Source organism: Mustela putorius, unplaced genomic scaffold, assembly GCF_011764305.1.
Source record: "Mustela putorius furo isolate JIRA1106 unplaced genomic scaffold, ASM1176430v1.1 tig00003871_pilon_pilon_pilon, whole genome shotgun sequence".
Lineage (NCBI taxonomy): Eukaryota > Metazoa > Chordata > Mammalia > Carnivora > Mustelidae > Mustela > Mustela putorius.
Window position 1 is genome coordinate 12,609,606 of NW_025422023.1, and position 19,719 is coordinate 12,629,324.

Sequence of the window (19,719 nt, forward strand, 5' to 3'; positions counted from 1 at the left end):
CTGCTCTGCAAAGTCCTCTGGGATTCAAGCTTCTTCCAGCTCACACTTAGCTTTGTCTTCATGGACGAGGTAATGTCCAGAAGAACAAAGGAAAATATGGAGAAGAAGGGGTAAATGATGAGCTGTCTGCCTCTTAAAGTTCCCGCATATTGTCACGGACAATTTTCTGCGGACTTTAGTTACATGGCCACCCCTATTGCAAGGGAGGCTAGGAAATGAAGTTTTTATTTTGCTGCAGGTAAAAATGGTATTGCTTCAAGGGGGATGCTGATACTGGGGGACAATGGCAAGCTCTGTTATCCCCAGAATATTTGCCGTATTTCTCACTACTTTGCCTTTGGCTTAACTAACACCGATCCTAGTTTTCCTCCCTTTTCTCTGACTGTCTTCTCAAGCTCTGTGCAGACTCTTTTCCCTTTAGACTCCCCTCAGTGTTAGTGTTCCCCAGCACCTGGTCCTCAAGCCCTCTTATCACTCTGTAGACTTTCTTGCATGATCTTATCAAAGTCATGGCTACTGTGTCCTCAGTTTTACATACCTACACTTATTTTCCAGAACTTTTTTTCCTGAATCCCAGACTCACATATCCAATTCCATAAAAGATATCTCCACTTAAATATATTTTGGGTGAGTCAACTCAGTACATCTAAAATTAAACTCATCGTCTTTCTACAGAAACTCTCTGTATCTTATCATTGCATATCTACATTCTTACTGAAACCAGAATCCAGGGATATAATGGGAATTCTCTTCACCTCACATATATTGATGTCTGTTTTCTTGCCCTATTCTCTATCCTCCCTGATTTTTCTTCCACTGTTTATAGCTAACATCCATTGGGCATTTGCATGGGCCAGCTACTGACGTGTTACACATTTTAACTCACTTAATCTTCAGACAGCCCTCTTATTATTGTTGTTCCATCTTACAGATCAAGAAATTAAAGGACAGAGAAGTCAAGTAACTCTCTCAAATGTCACAGGAGTGAACGGTAAAACCAGGATTGGAAAACAGGCCATTGATTTTAGCGCACTCCCTCTTAAGTGCTAGAACTTCCTTGTAAGCCCTCATTATTTATTTCTTGTATTACACAGAAGCTTTTTAATTGGATTCTCTCTTCTAGTCTCACTAACTCCTCCCTCACATTCCGTCTTTCATACAATTAATTACCACTGTAATCTTCTAGAATACAATCTAATCATGTTAGTCTGCTCCTTAAAATCAATCATCAGTGCTTCTCCATTAACTGCAGGCTAAAGTCCCAGCTCCTTAATGACATGCAAAGTCCTTCATGATTTGACTCTTGCTTACAAATACAGCCTCTTCTGGAACTTTACCACAGACATGGCACTGTCCAGCCATACTAGACCACTCCCTCTGTATGTCTCAGTGCTTGTGTTCGCTCAGAGCCCCTGTATCAAGGGCAGGCTGTTATAGAAATTGCTAACAAGTACGCAAGAGCAGAGCAAATAGCCCTCCATGGTCTTGTTTTTGTTCTTTTTTTTAAGATTTTATTTATTTATTTGAGAGACAGCGATCACAAGTAGGCAGAGAAGGAGGAGGAAGCAGGTTTCCTGCTGAGCAGAGAGCTTGATGCGGGACTCGATCACAGGAGCCTGGGATCATGACCTGAGCAGAAGGCAGAGGCTTTAACCCACTGAGCCACCCAGGCGCCCCTGACACTCCGTGTTTTATACAAAGTACTTACCGTACTGGTAAATAAATAGTTTATTCTCACTGGCCTTCATAACTTCCTGAGGGAAGTGTTGGTTCTTTGTATCCGCAGTACCTACCAATGTGCTTGGTAAGTAATAGTCCCTCATTAAATTGTTGTGAAACAATGAAGTAACTGCTTCATTCCATTTTATGCCATTTTCCTAAACAAAGTCTAGGACACAAAGATCTCTTAAATATCACTGTTCAGACCCTGGGTTACTGCCCTGCAGGGGAAATTCATTTTTAAGCGGTGTCAGAATAATAGAGGGGCCATATTGTTTGGTATGGCACATCTTGGCAATGGACATGAGGGTCTAGACATAGAGAAGAGGTGGGCCAAGAAGAGAAACATGAATAGATTTAGATTAGTGAAGGGAAAAGTTTGCAACACCTGAGTAACGATACCAGGACATAAAAACATGTTCAATATTTTGGGGAGTTTGTCGAGGAGATAACCAAGAGGGAAAAGGGCATTTTTCCCGTCCTCTGCATGGTGATTGTTTTGGGGGAAAGCCAATACAGAAATTCTTGAATTGTAGCATTTTTTTTTTTTAAAGCACACGATAGTTATATTTATTTTACAGTGTTCTGGTGCTTTTGTGACAGGCAGTCAGAAGTGGAATTACCTTCACTGGTCTTGGCTCAATCCTTCCTTCATTCCTAATCATCCCTTCAAAACCACATCCATTAGACAGAGCAGTTGTCCTTCACCACTAAGGAAACGCAGCCCAGAGTTATGTTACCGTGGAAACAGAATCACTTCTTTGCTGCGAGATACATCGCTTTATCTGCATTATTATGAAGCAGAATACATTGGCAGGACTGGAAGGGGAATCAAATCTTCTGCCTGCCAGTGTTGTACTTGGCCTTTGGGTGAATAAATGACTTTCAATTAGAGTGCTTAAATATCTTTTAACTTCAGTAATTGTTATTAGAGCCCCAGCAGAATTTTACCTGGAAAAGAGTAAAAATTTTGACTCTGCTGTTAAGGAGAGAACTATAAATTCTTCCAAACTATGCCATTTCTGTTAAAATGTGTCTGTGTGCTTGTGTGTGTGTGCGTGTGTGTGTGTGTGTGTGTGTGTGTGTGTGAATTTACAATTAATGGTTTCATTGTGTATAAAATAAATGTCTTTGTCCCTTGTTTTTTGACTTTCTGACCTGATCCGACTGCAGATTTATGAAGTCATCCTTACCTCTTCTTTTCTTTGTCTCCACTCTCAACTGCTTTGTAGTGAAGCACATATATTTACAATCCCATCCTGGGTTGGGCTGTTTGTCTCCAGATCTCTCTTCTTAACTTGCTGCTGAGCTTCCTCGAGGCCTGCCACTTGCTCCCACTTCCCGGGGTGAGACCCTCCCCTAGCCCTCACTCTCATTTGCCCCCGGCTCTGTTCCTAGGAGGTTCGCCTCCTCTCCTGCCATCTTTAAATTTAGTTATTATCTTATTTTATTTCCTCTTCTTGTAACTTCTCTGTTCCTTATTATTTGTGTTCCTGTCTTGAAGACCAGATCTGCAAAAATTACACTGGTAGAAAGATGAGTTCACTAAAATCCCAGGAACAAAACAAAAATCCCTCATCCCTTCAGTTCCAAAGATGCTCACAGACACTGTTTGCTTACGAGTTCAAAGAAAAGCACTATTAAAAAACAAATAAGACACACACACACATGCACACATACACACACACGTGTAGTCTACTAGGATCACAGGACTATCCCATATAATGGGAAGGGAAGAAAAGTCTCTTACAGGTTGGATATAGATTAGAACAGAAAGTGATACTTTAGAAGTACTAGTGTTTTAATTGTAGAGAGAGAAAGGTAGCGTTAAGAGACGAGTGATGATTATCGAGCAGGTAGTTTGTTACAAGTATTTTACATCTACATTCCATTTAATTCTCAAATTCATCCTCAGGAGTGATGAGAATCTACTCTATTCAGTTGCCCCCAAATCCTAGACGACAGTGATCTGTAATTCTGCTTCAGTTTGTACCTGTCTGTCCAGCAAAGCTCTGATGTGTGGAGAGCTAACAACACCTAAGTAAAATTGAGGGGAATACAGCCTCTAATCCTGGCTTAGCCTCCATTGGACAGGACTATGGGAAAAATCATTTATTTATTTCAAATTCAGATTTGTCCTTCCTTATTTAATAGGGATAAATAACCTCTTATCTCCTCATATGTGTAGGGAATTAAGTGGTTAATGTGGGCAAAGCACACCGAAAGTACAAAGGACATTCTATTTCTGTAGGAAGAATGACAGACTTTTGTTACTATAATAGGTGCAGGTTGGTATGTCTGTGTAACTCCCAATCAGTTCGGTCCAAAATCATTGTCAATCCCAAATATGCAGTGTCTTTGAGAGCAGGCCCCATCACATATTTTTTCTGTGTCTCCCAAATCATCTTAACATAGTGCTGGGGTGTGTAGTGGATGCTTAATATACATTTTCAAGTGATGGAGTGGGTGATTAAATCCAGCTATTGTTCAATATCTCCTTGAGTTATTAGTTACAGATGCAATTTTATTATAATATCAAGAAGGATTCCTAAATGCCTGGATACAATTAGCCCAAGTTGCTTTAAGAAGATACATTCATAACTCTGGTTTATAGTATTATCCAATTGAGTTTTTTTTTTTAAGATCTATTTATTTATTTTAGAGAGAGAGACAGAGAGAGTGGGGGGGGGCAGGAGCAGAGGGAGAGAGTATCTCAAGCGGACTCAGCACCGAGCACAGAGTCCCACACAGGGCTCAATCCCATGACCCTGAGATCACGATCTGCACTGAAACCAAGAGTCAGACACCTAACCGAGTGCATCATCCAGGGACCCTATCCAACTGAGTTTTAAAAGAAATAATGGCCAATTCTATCTATTATAACATATAAGGAAATATTTTATTTCCCTAAACTCCATTGCTTGCCTTTCAGAGAATCTCAGAAAACGTTCGTGCAATAAATAGCAAAAAATAATTTACCTAGACCCTGAGATTTCACTTTCCATACCTCTAACAAATTGACAATCACTGCTCCATTTTGAGCATTTACTGTGTATGTACGGTACACACACTACCCCTTTCATTTTTGTAATGACCCCCTGAAATTGAATCTGTTATTGTCCCCTGTTATAGGTGAGGAAACAGATTCAGAGAGGGAAAATAACGTGTCCAAATCATAACCTGTCCAAGTCTGTAGCACAGCCTGATCCAAACCCATACAGACTGATTCTAAGGTGTTGCTTTTAACCAGGCTCCTGCCTACCAGCCGGGTGCATAAATCACCTCTGAGAAAACCAGCTTTCTTCTGCTGCCTGTCTCCATTAAGTTCTTTATCCTTCATTTTATAAAAGAAAGGAAGGAAGGGAAGAATGAGGGAGAAAAGACAGAAAGAAGGAAGGAAGGAGGGAAGGAAAGGGAAAGAGAAAGAAAAGGGGAGGAAGAAGGGACAGAGGGGACTGGAGGGGAGGGGAGGGAACGGGAGGGGAAGAGAGAGAAGGGAACGGAGGGATGTTGTCTACCTCTTCTGAGAAACCTGGGGGTAAAATGGAACGGATCCAACTTGCTAATACTGATCACATGGCCCAAGAATAAATATGTAGAGCGTCCTTTTGGTCTGACTTGACGTCATTTTGCCTTTGTCTTGCATTTATCAGGAGAAGTATTCTTGCAGATTAAAGGACCACTGGAAGAGATTTATAAAATCTACTGCTACCACCATGATGAGGCGCACAGCATACTGGAAACCTATGAAAAGGAAGAAGAGCTGAAGCAACATTTGAGCCACTGTATCCAGTCCTTAAAGTAAGGCTTTTTCAAACGATGATTTCCATGCCTAGCAGGGAACATTTTAACTGGATGTAGATGAAAGTTCCCACATAAATCCTACATTTGATGAAGCTTGCTGGGAGCTCTACTTTGTGTTCCCTTTATGAAAAGCTGACATGCCAGAAACCCTGATTGACTTTTTCCTGCCCCCCTCTGAGCATGACTAAAAATAACATCAGGGATGATTCGGGGCTCTGTAGAGAGAGAAAAATGCAATATCAAAAAATGAAATGTGGAAGAAAAAGCCCTTCTTAAAGCTGTTGTTACCTGCCTGCCCCCATGAGACAGCATTGGAACATGTAGAAAAATAAAGTTAGTGAAGGTCCCATGGCTCTCTGCATGGCTCTCCCCTTCCCCTAGATTCACTGTGGGGAAAGAGGAGAGATTGGTGAGGACAGGTCAGACCATGTTAGTTAATTTCAGAAGAATTAATCATGACTTCCTTCCTCATTCCTAAAGTCTTGGTGCTACTATATATATATATATATATATATATATATATATATATATATATACACACATACACACACATACATATATATATATATATTTTAATCTGGAAGAAACTATTCACTGTAAAAATCTGAAAAATATAAGGAAGCACAAATAAGATAAAAACCCTTGCTACTCCATGTATTAACTCTTTGCTTGACCATGTATTAATAACCACACCTGGCTTTTTTTTTTCTGATTTTATTTATATGCATTAATTTGGACATGGGTTTGGGTTGATTCTTTTAGAAGAAATTGGCATCTTACTGTGTATATCGTGTTCTACCACATGCAGCTTAAAGCCAAAATTTCTGCCCTACTTCATTTCTTACCTAGTGGTTCCACTATAGTCTTTCATTTCTAAGGATTATTCATCATCAAAGATTAAACCAGAGAGAGCTGTGATATCTAAATCAAAGCATGCCAACCAGTCTGAGTGTCTAGCACATTCCCACCTTTTAGACTCTATTGTAGGGAGACAAAAATTGGGGTCCTAATGTGGCCCAAGAGAGTGGTAGCTGAATTAAAGTGAAATCAGGAGACTAAGTGAGACTACAGTATCTCCCCCTCCCCCCGCCTTAGCCACAGGAGATATGTACCAAAACCTGCCAGTGGATGTCTGGAACTTGGAGACTACCAAACCCTGAGTATACAAAGCTTTTTCTTATACATGCTGACAATTCAGAAGGAGGGCCATCTGTTTCTGGATCACGGCTGACTGCGGTAACTAAAACCCCCACAGATACGGGGACTCCTGGACTCTGGAAAATGTCTTTCCAAGCTAGCATCGAGACTGAAAGTGGATTTAAACAGGGCCCATAGAATTTTTAAAAATTAACTTTATCACTTTCTATTGGTCATTAAGTTGTTGCAGTTCTTTACCCATTTTTGGTATCACGGAAAGGCATATATTTAAGACATAAAATCACAAGCATCTATTTAGTGCTTCAGCTACACCAAGTATCATTCTGGGCACTGCACATACAAAAATAAATAAGAATTAGATACCGCCCACAAGGAACTTAACATGCGCAGGTAACTCTTAAAGATGGTAGGTGACAAGTAGCTCCAGCTCACTATTTCTTCACTATTAGCAGCTTAGTTCAGTGTTAGAGATCAGTTCATAGAAACTTAACTTAAAGCTGTATTCACCTTAATAAATTCCTGTATTAGGACCAACATCTAAATATATGGATAACTATTTTACTATGGAGAAAAAAACGATATTATCCTGGGTATGAATGAATGTTTCCTACCTTAGTCTAGTGGCAAGATCTGATCCAAGAAAAGTTTCTCCTGAGCCGTTCTCCTTCTTCAGTTTCTAGAATTAAAAGAGAGAAACCTCACAACAAGTGCACAGCAAGCACCTTTGGCCATCACTCCAACTACAACCTCGGGAATGGAGTTCCCTACCAGGAGCAGATGTAATTAATTTACTTTGGCATATGCTCCTAACAGTTGACCAAAAATGGAGCTGTCTGTTCAGTAGGGGTGAACACTGCTTTATTTTTATTAAGGATTTTGACTTCTAAGAGAAAGAAATAGACCCTGCCAGAGTATTCCTCTTGGCAGTGTTGCCTAGTACCAACCCCCCTAAAAGCAGCTAAAGGCAGAGGTGATTCTGAAACACCATGATGTCTCAGTTACCGAAAATGACTTTCAGACCTAATGACTTATTTGATCTTTCTCTGAAAGCCTTGAGTTATTGCCTTGGTGGATGTCCCAAATCTTGTGTATTCAGCACTATTCCAATTTTAGGGAATAATTTCAAGCACTAGAAGGTGCTAAGGTTTAGAGAGCAAGAAATCCAAGCTAAGTAATATTGGCACAACTATTTCTTAAGGGAAAGAAAAATCAAAATAAAATAGCTTAAGTTAGAGCTATTTTCCCAAAAGTTGCCTTTCCATGAAAATGAAGTTGATGATGAATTGTACCGGTCTGCCTGAAAGCTGAGAGCAGAATTATTGACATTACTATAATACTGACCCCAATTGAGCTAAGCCTTAAATTCTGAGAAACAGGTTTTTAAACAGGTTTATAGGCCAAAGAGAGTCTGGAACACCCCAAGGGCTTGGCTTCCCTTGCCAAGTAATCAGTCAAAGCTATTACTGTGGCTCTGCCTTTTCCTTGTGGCTAAATAACGGAGCCTGAGTGCACAGTTGCCAATTTCTAATGAATATTAGGTGTGGCCTCCATTTTCTACTGTGCAAAGGGATAATGGAACAACAGGGTTTGAAGCAGTATTCATGAGAGAGGTGGCTTCAGGTCTCAGAAGTTAAAGCAGATTTTTAAAGCGACTTAGGTTGCATTTGAATTAAAATTAAAATGTTTATTGAGGGCCTAATAAATATTTATTAGGAGTGCTAGATAATGTTTAAAAAAATATTTATGTATGTATGCATAGTTCTCACCTCCTAGGAACACACCTTCTACTTGGGTAGATAAACAGAACCATCTGAAAAGTTTAATAACAATACCAGGGTTAATTTAAATAACACACCAGAAGCTGTCACGGTGAAGTTCAAGACTAATTTCCAAAAGGAGGGAAGAGAGATTTCCTGGTTCTGTAACAGACTTGAGTTCATAACCTTTGGCTATTCTTTGAAGCCCATTATCTTTCAAAAGAAAAAAATAATACTTGTATCTAGAAAATAATTTTGAATCCCTTTGAAACATTAGGACAGCGTTTCTTGGTGTATGATTTCCGCTGTGTCAGATCCATAGGGATGTGTATTAAAAGTACAAATTCCTATGCTCTGCTCCAGACACTCCCCGCTCCCAGCAAAAAAAGGAAAAAAGAAAAAAAAAGGGGGGGAGGAAAGGACTGCTAGGATCCAGTCCAAGAAGCTACATATTAGCTAGATACTAACAAACACCCTCAGGTGATTTGGATACATATTTAGGTAATGAACCACTTCAGAAAAAGAAATTAGGACTTACTAGCAGCTTTCCCTGAAGCACTAGACCTTCTTCACGCCTATAGATAGATCTAAGCAGTAGTTTCAGGGTTTGGAAACCTTAAGAAAGAAAAGACTAAAACTCTCTAGAGGCACAATATCACATCTGCATCTATAGCCTGCAAACTGGAAATGTGCAAGTTTTTGTTTATTCAACAAAGAGCATTTACAGATTCTTATTAGTGACCCCTAAGATTGCATGAAAATGCTATTAATATAGTCTCTAAATTTATGGAAATCACTTACTAAAGCTCTAGTTACTTTGCCTCTTTGGGGTTATTTAAGGCTTCTGATCTGTATGAGGAAAATGAAAAACAGAATAGCTATAAATGCAAGTATAACTATAATTAGAATAGCTTGTCTGCTACCTCTATTTTCTGTTTTTCTAGGTCTAAATACCATCAAATCCCCGCTGTCTTTCAGAGACCCTAGAGATCTGTTTATTTTGTAATAATTAAAGAACAAAGGGTCTTTTCCAAGTTTTGTTTTGTTTGTTTGTTGTTTTTTCTTTCTTTCTTTCTTTCTTTCTTTTTTTTTTTTTTTTTTTTTTTTTTGTAGTTGGAAGACGCGTTTCTAGCTTTATGTTTCATTGTTATAAATTTATATACATTTTTCTTCTTCCTAACCAAAGCCACTATCCCCAGGAGGAAAACTAACTTCTAGTCATCTGGGTGCTTTGGCTGTTTGTTCCTTTGACTACTATAGCTTCTCCATTCAGAAGGAAGGTGAAAGCTCACACAACACAGAACTTAAAGGAATAGAGTTCAATTTGTTCACATTTTATATTTCTTGATGTTATTCTAATGGAATGTTCCAAATAAAAATTAAAATAATTTCTGGATTTTTTTTCAATTCCTTATTATGTGGCACCGTATTTGAACAAAACTATAATCATTAAGAAATAGCCACATAGAAATGTGTTTCTTGTAAGTCAAATGATAATGAGCCCATGAAGGTAAGAGGTGTGGTTGTGGTTATATGGTTGCTTTCCCCATAAAAGGGTAAATGGACACAATTTAACTTTCTTCTTCCTGAATTGTCCTTGTCTGGGGCTCAGTTCTGGAAAGTTTCAGCCTAAAAGGGATACTTTAAAAAAAAAAGATGAGCAAATAGGAGACATTATAATGTAATAGTACTATGCCATTACTCCAACAGGCTTTCCCTGTTGGAAAACCTCTAAAGTTCCTTTTTGTAAAATGCTATACTAACATTAAACACTATGCTAATTTATGTCACAGTATTTGTTTTATTTGGTTAAAATAAATAGAGGAGAAAAAAAAGTCTATGTCTTCTTTAGGAGGTAAAAGAACAATCTTTTCTTTCAACTTCAAATTTTGTGTTTTGGCTGCAAAATGATCACGTTGTTTACTTGTTTGCTTCCATAGAAAAATGCATTTATATTTGTTTTCAACTTCTCCCACAATTTTCTGATCTATGATCTATAGAGCATACTGGGAAAATGAAATTCCTCAGTAGGAGACAGAAATTGAAGCAAAAATGTGAGCTTAAATGTTATGAGTGGAAGGAAATACTGGTTCGGGGATAGTGGTGACACAATCCTTTTCATAGAAGTGTTCTTCAAACAGCCTTGAATAATTGCCTAAAATGATAGTAGTCACTGATTTTTTAAAAATTAGAATTCTTTGCTTGATTCCAACAAGAAGGTCTTAGAGTCAGCAGAACCTAGTTATTTTGAGGTATCTAGGAATCCATTCACGTAAGATATCTGAAGAGTGAAGGAATACTTGCTTTCCATACATATATACCATTGTTTTCTACATATATAGAGCACTGGGATTTTTTCAAACTTTTTTTTTTTTTAAAGATTTTATTTATTTATTTGTCAGAGAGAGAGCACAAGCAGGCAGAGTGGCAGGCAGAGGCAGAGAGAGATGCAGGCTCCCTGCTGGACAAGGAGCCCGATGTGGGACTGGATCCCAGGACCCTGGGATCATGACCTGAGCCGAAGGCAGCAGCTTAACCTACTGAGCCACCCAGGCATCCTTCAAACTTTTTAAGTCCATTAAAATTTATGGAATTCAACATAGGTATTTATCATGGATTTTCTTCTCAATCATTGAAAATGAAAACACCATCTACTATCATGAGATAGGATGATAATATTTTTATATTGAAAATATTCATTGTATTCTAAAAGACTAGGAACCAGAAGTCAAAGTAATCGTTATTAATACATGTTATAACTTCATCTCTTTATAGCCATATGAAGCTATCTTATATCTATATCTTATATATATATATGTTATATTATAATGCTTATAATAAGCATTATCTTATTTTATTTTATTTATTTTTATTTTATTTTATGTTTCTGAGAGAGAGAGAGCAGAAGAGAGAATGGAGGGAGGGGGAAGGAGAAGACGACTCCCCACTGAACAGGGAGCCTGAAGTGGGGCTCGATCCCAGGACCCTGGGATCATCACCTGAGCATATGGGACATGCTTAGTCAACTGAACCACCCAGACACCCCCATATGAAGCTTTTAGAAAAAAACTCCTATCTCCTTTGTGCCTAAAATTTAACTTGAATAATTCCAACTTTTTTTTACTCGTAATTGCTTAATTTGACTAATAAGTTTGGCCAAATGCAAATACTCTTACCAAATGCCAGTCATTTTTCAGGTACTAAAGCTACAGCAGAGAACAGAGCAAGCCCTCATTCAGATGGGGAGCAGAGTGATAGATAATAAATGAAATAAGTATATAGTATATAAAAAGTGACAGTGTTAAAGAGAGAAATAAAGCAGGAAATAAGGATAAAAAGTAGTGTAGGAGGCAAGGCATAATTTAAAAAAAAAAAAATGGTCCAGGAAGGTTTTATTGGGAAAAAACCTTTGAGCAAAGACCTGAAGGAGGTAAGGAATGCATAGTATTGATACCAAGAGAAGAGTAACCAGACAGAAGAACAAGTGCCAAGACCTGAAGGGCAGGAGCCTGCCTTCAGACTTTTATAAGAGTAAGGAGGCCTACATGGTTGCCATAGTTTGGGGGACTTTGTGAACAATGGGGAATGAAGTAGAGAAGAAATCAACTAAGAGATAGATCTTGTTGCTCTGGAAGGACGTTCATTGTACTTGAGTAAAATGGAAGCCAAGAAACCCAGCCATGGTTAGTGAAAGCTTTTGTGGGAATTATCTTATTGAACTGGTGAATTGTTTATAACCTACATTAACACTGTGTACAGAAATATTCTGTAGTGCTTGATGGCCATTTCCTGCGAGTGATTTATACTTTACTTTGTAGTCTTGTACTGTGTTTTTTTTTCTTTTTTAAAATTTATTTTTAATTAATTAATTATTTATTTTTATTAACATATATTGTATTATTTGCTTCAGTGGTACAGGTCTATGAATAATCAGTCTTACACGATTCACAGCACTCACCATAGCACATACCCTACCCAATGCCCATAACCCAGCCACCCCATCCCCCCTCCTCCCACCCCCCAGGGACCCTCAGTTTGTTTCCTGAGATTAAGGGTCACTTATGGTTTGTCTCTCTCCCTGGTCCCATCTTGTTTCATTTTTTTTCCCTCCCTACCCTCCACGAACCCCACCTTGTCTCTCAAATTCCTCATATCAGAGACATCATATGATATTTGTCTTTCTCTGATTGACTTATTCATTTAGCATAATAGCTTCTAGTTCCATCCACATCGTGTAGTTGCATCCATAATCATTGCAAATGGCAAGATTTCGGTTTTTGATGGCTGCATAGTATTCCGGTCTATACACACATACATGTACACATACATATATATATTATACACACACACACACACACACACACACACACACTACATCTTTTTTTATCTGTTGATGGACATCTAGGTTCTTTCCATAGTTTGACTATTGTGGACATTGCTGCTATAAACATTGAGGTGCACATGCCCCTTCAGATCGCTACATTTGTATCATTAGGGTAAATACCCAGTAGTGCAATTTCTGGGTTTAGGGTAGCTCTATTTTCAACTTTTGAGGAAACTCCATGCTGTTTTCCAGAGTGGCTGCATCAGCTTGCATTCCCACCAACAGTGTAGGAGGGTTTCCCTTTCCCCACATCCTTGCCAACATCTGTCATTCCTGACTTGTTAATTTTAGCCATTTTGACTGGTATGAGGTGGAATCTCATTATGGTTTTGATTTGTATTTCCCTGATGCCAAGTGATACTAAGCACTTTTTCACGTGTCTGTTGGCCATCTGGATGTCTTCTTTGCAGAAATGTCTGTTCATGTCTTCTGCCCATTTCTTGATTGGATTATTTGTTCCTTGGATGTTGAGTTTGATAAGTTCTTTATAGATTTTGGATACTAGCCTTTTATCTGATATGCCATTTGCGAATATCTCCTCCCTTTCTGTCAGTTGTCTTTTGATTTTGTTGACTCTTTTCTTTGCTGTGCAAAAGCTTTTGATCTTGATGAAGTCCCAATAGTTCATTTTTACCCTTGGTTCCCTTGCCTTTGGTGATGTTCCTAGGAAGAAGTTGCTGTGGTTGATATCAAAGAGGTTGCTGCTTGTGTTCTCCTCAAGGATTTTGATGGATTCCTGTCTCACGTTGAGGTCTTTCATCCATTTTGAGTCTATTTTTGTGTGTGGTATAATGAAATACTTCAATTTCATCCCTCTGCATGTGACTGTCCAATTTTCCCAACACCATTTTTTGAAGAGACTGTCTTTTTTCCATTGGACATTCTTTCCTGTTTTGTCAAAGATTAGTTGACCATAGAGTTGAGGGTCCATTTCTGGGCTCTTTATTCTTTTTTTTTTTTTTTTTTAAGATTTTATTTATTTATTTGACAGAGAGAAATCACAAGTAGATGGAGAGGCAGGCAGAGAGAGAGAGGGGGAAGCAGCCCGATGCAGGACCCGATCCCAGGACCCTGAGATCATGACCTGAGCCAAAGGCAGCGGCTTAAACCACTGAGCCACCCAGGTGCCCCTGGGCTCTTTATTCTGTTCCATTGACCTATGTGTCTGTTTTTGTACCTGTACCATACTGTCTTGATGATTACAGCTTTGTTTTCTTTTTTTTAAATTTATTTATTTTTTTAAAAAGATTTTATTTATTTATTTGACAGACAGAGATTACAAGTAGACAGAGAGGTAGGCAGAAAGAGAGAGAGGAGGAAGCAGACTCCCTGCTGAACAGAGAGCCCAATGTGGGGCTTGATCCCAAGACCCCAGGATCACAACCTGAGCCGAAGGCAGAGGCTTTAACCCACTGAGCCACCCACGTGCCCCCCCTTTTTTTAATTTTAATTTTATTTTTTCAGTGCTCCAAGATTCATTGTTTATGCACCACACCCAGTGCTCCATGCAATACATGCCCTCCTTAATACCCACCACCAGGCTCACCCATCCGCCCACCCACTTCCCCTCCAAAACCCTCAGTTTGTTTCTCAGAGTCCACAGTCTCCTGTGGTTTGTCTCCCCCTCTGATTTCCCCCAATTTACTTTGATTACAGCTTTGTAATAGACCTTGAAGTCTGGAATTGTGATGTCACCAACACTGGTTTTCTTTTTCAACATTCTTCTGGCTATTCGAGGTCTTTTCTGGTTCCATATACATTTTAGGATTATTTTTCCATTTCTTTGGAAAAAATTGATGGTATTTTGATAAGGCTTGCATTAAATGTGTAGATTGCTTTAGGTAGCATAGACATTTTCACAATATTTATTCTTCCAAGCCATGAGCATGAAACGCGTTTCCATTTCTTTGTGTCTTCCTCCATTTCATTCATGAATATTTTCTAGTTTTCTGAGTAGATTCTTTGCCTCTTTGGTTAGGTTTATTCCTAAGTATCTTATGGTTTGGGTGCATTGTGAATGGAATCGACTCCTGAATTTCTCTTTTTCTGTCTTGATGTTGGTGTATAGAAATGCAACCGATTTATGTGCATTGATTTTATATCCTGACACTTTACTGAATTCCCATACAAGTTTTAGCAGTTTTAGAGTGGAGTCTTTTCGGTTTTCGACATAAAGTATCATATCATCTGCAAAGAATGAGAGTTTGACTTCTTCAGTGATTCAGATGCCTTTAATTTCTTTTGTTGACTGATTGCCAAGGCTAGGACTTCTAGTACTATGTTGAATAACAGTGGTGATAGGGGACATCCTTGCCATGTTCCTGACCTTAGGGGGAAAGCTCTCAGTTTTTCCCCATTGAGAATGATATTCTCTGTGGGTTTTTCATAGATGGCTTTGATGATATTGAGGAATTGTACCCTCTATCCCTACACTGTGAAGAGTTTTGATCAAGAAAGAATGCTGTACTTTGTCAAATGTTTTTCCAGCATCTATTGAGAGTATTGTATGGTTTTTGTCCTTTCTTTTATTAATATATTGTATTACATTGATTGATTTATGGATGTTGAATCAACCTTGTAGCCCTGGAATAAATCCCACTTGGTTGTGGTGAATAAGCCTTCTAATATACTGTTGGATCTTATCGGCTAGTATTTTGGTGAGAATTTTTGTATCCATGTTCATCAAGGATATTGGTCTGTAATTCTCCTTTTTGATGGGGTCTTTGTCTGTTTTAGGATCAAGGTAATGCTGGCTTCATAAAATGAGTTTGGAAGTTTTCCTTCCATTTCTATTTTTTGAAACAGTTTCAGGAGAATAGGTATTAATTCTTCTTTAAATGTTTGGTAGAATTCCCCTGGGAAGTCATCTGGCCCTGGGCTCTTGTTTGTTGGGAGATTTTTGATGACTGCTTCAATCTCCTTACTGCTTATGGATCTGTTCAGGTTTTCTATTTCTTCCTGGTTCAGTTTTGGTAGTTTATATGTGTCTAGGAATGCATCCATTTCTTCCAGATTGTCAAATTTGCTGGTGTATAGTTGCTCATAATATGTTCTTGTAACTGTATGTATTTCTTTGGTGTTGGTTATGATCTCTCCTCTTTCATTTATGATTTAATTAATTTGGGTCCTTTCTCTTTTCTTTTTGATAAGTCTGGCCAGGGATTTATCAATCTTATTAATTCTTTCAAGGAACCAGCTCCTAGATTTGTTGATCTGTTCTACTCTTCCTTTGGTTTCTGTTTCATTGATTTCTGCTCTGATCTTTTTTCTTTTTCTCTTGCTGGGTTTAGGCTTCTTTGCTGTTCTTTCTCCACATCCTTTGGATGTAGGATTAGGTTGTGTACTTGAGACCTTTCTTGTTTCTTGAGGAAGGCTTGTATGGCTATATACTTTCCTCTCAGGACTGTCTTTGCTGTGTCCCACAGATTTTGAACAGTTGTGTTTACATTTTCATTTGTTTCCAGGAATATTTTCAATTCTTCTTTAATTTCCTGGTTGGCCCATTCCTTCTTTACTAGGATGTTCCTTAACCTCCATGTTTTTAAGTTCTTTCCAACTTTCCTCCTGAGGTTGATTTATAGTTTCAAAACATTGTGGTCTGAAAATATACAGGGAATTATCCCAATCTTTTGATACAGGTCGAGACCTGATCTGTGATCCAGGATGGGATCTATTCTGGAGAATGTTCCATGTGCACTAGAGAAGAATGTGTATTCTGTTGCTTTGGGATGGAATGTTCTGAATATACCTGTGATGTCCATCTGGTCCAGTGCATCATTTAAGGCCTTTATTTCCTTGTTAATCTTTTGCTTGGGTGATCTGTCCATTTCAGTGAAGGGGGTGTTAAAGTTCCCTCCTATTATTGTATTATTGTTGAAGTGTTTCTTTGATTTTGTTATTAATTGGTTCATATAATTGGCTGCTCCCATGTTAGGGGCATAGATATTTAAAATAGTTATATCTTCTTTATGGACACACCCTTTAAGTATGATATAGTATCCTTCCTCATCTCTTATTATAGTCTTTGGCTTTAAATCTAACTTATCTGATATAAGGATTGCCACCCCAGCTTTCTTGTGATGTCCATTAGCATGGTAAATTGTTTTCTACCCCCTCACTTTAACTCTGGAGGTGTCTTTGGGTCTAAAATTTATTTATACACTTGATTTTGGTATATTTGGTCTGTTAGAAGAAACTGTCTACCAAAATTTTAAAGAAAGAAAAACTTGTGTATATACAAAAATAAGAGCAAACACAGTGGAGGGTTAGAATATGACTATAAAGATGAAAATTAAAAGATTCTAAAAAGGAATAAATAAGTTGAAAAAAAGAAAGAGGAAGGAATGTGATCAGGTTGGAGACTAGAACAAAGCCTGTGCTAGATTTAGAATATATTTTGATCTGTTAGAAGAAACTGTATTCCAAAAATTTAAAGAAAAAAAAAAAACTACCCTATGTATGCAAAAAATAAGGTTAAATACAATGAAGGGATAGAATATGAATATAACAATGAAACTTTTAAAAGACTTTTAAAAAGCTATTGATGAGATAAAATAGTTTAAAAACATTAATAGGAAAGAAGAGAAATTTAAAAAATAAAATAAGAAAAAAATAAAATTTAAATAACTTTGAAAGACTAAAGAGTCCTGGGAAAAACGTCATGAATTCTATGTGCCATATTCCCATAGTTCTGAAGTTTTGCAGTTCTCATTAGTGAACTTGGTCTTGGCTGAATGTTCTTGTTGCTCTTCTGGTGGAGGGGCCCATTGCAGTGATTCACGATGTCTTTGCCTGAAGCGGAATTGCACTGCTCTTGCTAGGGGTCAGGCTAAGTAATCTGCTCCAGTTTGCTCTCGGGAGCTTTTGTTCCCTGAATGCTTTCCCTGCAGGTGTGGAGGATGGGAATGAAAACTGCAGCTTTCCAGTCTCTGGCCCTGGAGGATATGAGAGAACAGGTACCCAGTCCTCAGTGTGCCATCAGAGGAAAGCAGTCAATCCCTCCCATTTCCCTGGTCACCAGCCATACTCTGTGCTCACCTGGCTTGTGACTGAGCATTTCTATCTCTGGCACACAAACCCATTTGCAGTCTCCAAACCCAACAGATTCCTGCAATGCGCTCCTACACCACCATTCCTCCTGGTGGAGGAAGGAGGGGGTCTCCCCATATCTGCCATTTATGGGGACCCTGCTTGAAGAGCAGTGGCCCTGCTGTGCCTCGGATCATGGTTTAAGGTCACCCTGAGCTGAGAGCCCCTCCTCAGCTCCCTCTTTGCAGCTGGCTTCCCTGCTCCAGTACCAGAGAACTCAGTCACACTCAGGCACCCCTGGTCTTTCTGTGACCTATGAGTCCTGAGACCACACTGTCCCCATGAGGGCTCCACCCCCCACCCCACTTAGCCTCTGGAGTGATGTCCCTCAGTGGAGAAGACTTTTAAAAGTTCCAGTTTTGTGCCCAGCTGCTCAACTACTTGCCAGGAGCCAGTCCCTCCCCCCATGATCTATCTTCCTGTATGTCACCTGGGATATACTTCTCCACACTTCGTACCTTCCAGAAAGTGGTCACTTTTCTTTTCCTAGAATTGCTGCTCTTTTTCTCTTCAATCTGCTGTTGAGTTTGTTCAGAATGGTTTGATAACTATCTAGCTGAACTCCTGGGACCCTATGATATTTAGGTCTTCTACACCTCTGCCATCTTGCTCCTCCCCCAGTCTTGTACTATATTTAACAGATTCTCTTTTTCATGAAGTAAATCATGGATAAAAACTGGTGTTTAAATCCATTTTCACATAATCAAAATCAATAGTTCTGTAAACTGAATCCATAGTTTCTAATCCTATATTGAGTGTGAAACAAAGATGGTGTAAACATGCTACAGATAAAGTTTTAGAGATATGATTATAAAATAATGAAATTATTTTATGAATTCTATAAAACACTCATGGAAAATAACTTATAATTTTATTTTATGTAGTAAAAATTTGAAGGTTTTATAATGTTTGCGTATTACTTCAAATATGCAGATTTACATTAATTTGCTTCTCTCCCCCTTTCTTTCAGGAACATATACATGCAAGAGTAAGTATTTTTGTTTTAATAATAGAAATCAAGTGTAACGATAATGAGAGGATGGGGGATGGGTAACTGGGTGAAGGGCATTAAGGAAGTCACTTGAATTAATGAACACTGGCTGTTAAAAGCAACTGACGAATCACTGAGTTCTACCTCGGAAATTAGTAATACACCATATATTAATTAAATTGAATTTAAATAAAAAATTTTTTTAAAAAGGTCATGGGGGAAAAACCTGTTTTCAAAATTTAGAAATTTTGTTTTTTACAATTATGTTTATTGCTTTTAATACATTATTTCCAATTTGTCTGAGGTGATTGTACATATTAAATTATCTCATGTATTTTACAAAATGTTTTACAAAAATCCTGGGTTACAATTTATTTAAATCACAAGTTTGCTGATGCCAGGAACTCTTTAGGAACTGCTTAACATACATATGCTAAGCAATCGTAATGTGTCCAAAAACACACCTTCTTAAGAATGACATTAGACTTAAAAAAAAAAAATCTCAGATTAATACCACAATGTTTTTGAAATTTCTGTAGATTAATGTACAAAAGAAAAGATTCTTCATGCATTATGACAAATATTGAGTTTCTTCTAATTTGGACTCATGATTCAAAAAGAAAAAATCAAACATTCATATATAATATGTTTAAAATATTAAAACAAAATAACTTGTTGCTAAGACAATATAGAAATTATTAAAATAGCACACATAGACATACACTCTGGAAGACATCTGTTTTTATAGAAGGGAAAGCGTGTCTTGTCTAATACTGAAAAGATGGAATTAGCTTAAATATAAACTCAAATTTACCAGG

The 19,719-nt window shown here is 38.1% G+C and overlaps 1 protein-coding gene across 3 annotated transcripts in view; it reads left to right on the top strand.

Annotated features, from left to right (window-relative positions):
- ARHGEF38 (Rho guanine nucleotide exchange factor 38) overlaps positions 1–19,719 on the top strand; it is a 147,085-nt gene that overhangs the window by 83,752 nt on the left and 43,614 nt on the right. For all 3 annotated transcript variants that reach the window (XR_199126.3, XM_013054018.2, XM_004748124.3), the window contains exons 4-5: positions 5,373–5,520; positions 18,881–18,898. Coding sequence is in view for 2 of the 3 variants with exons in the window: in XM_013054018.2 (XP_012909472.1) it covers positions 5,373–5,520; positions 18,881–18,898 (166 nt within the window). In the remaining variant the exon portion in view is untranslated. The remainder of the gene's footprint in view (positions 1–5,372; positions 5,521–18,880; positions 18,899–19,719) is intronic.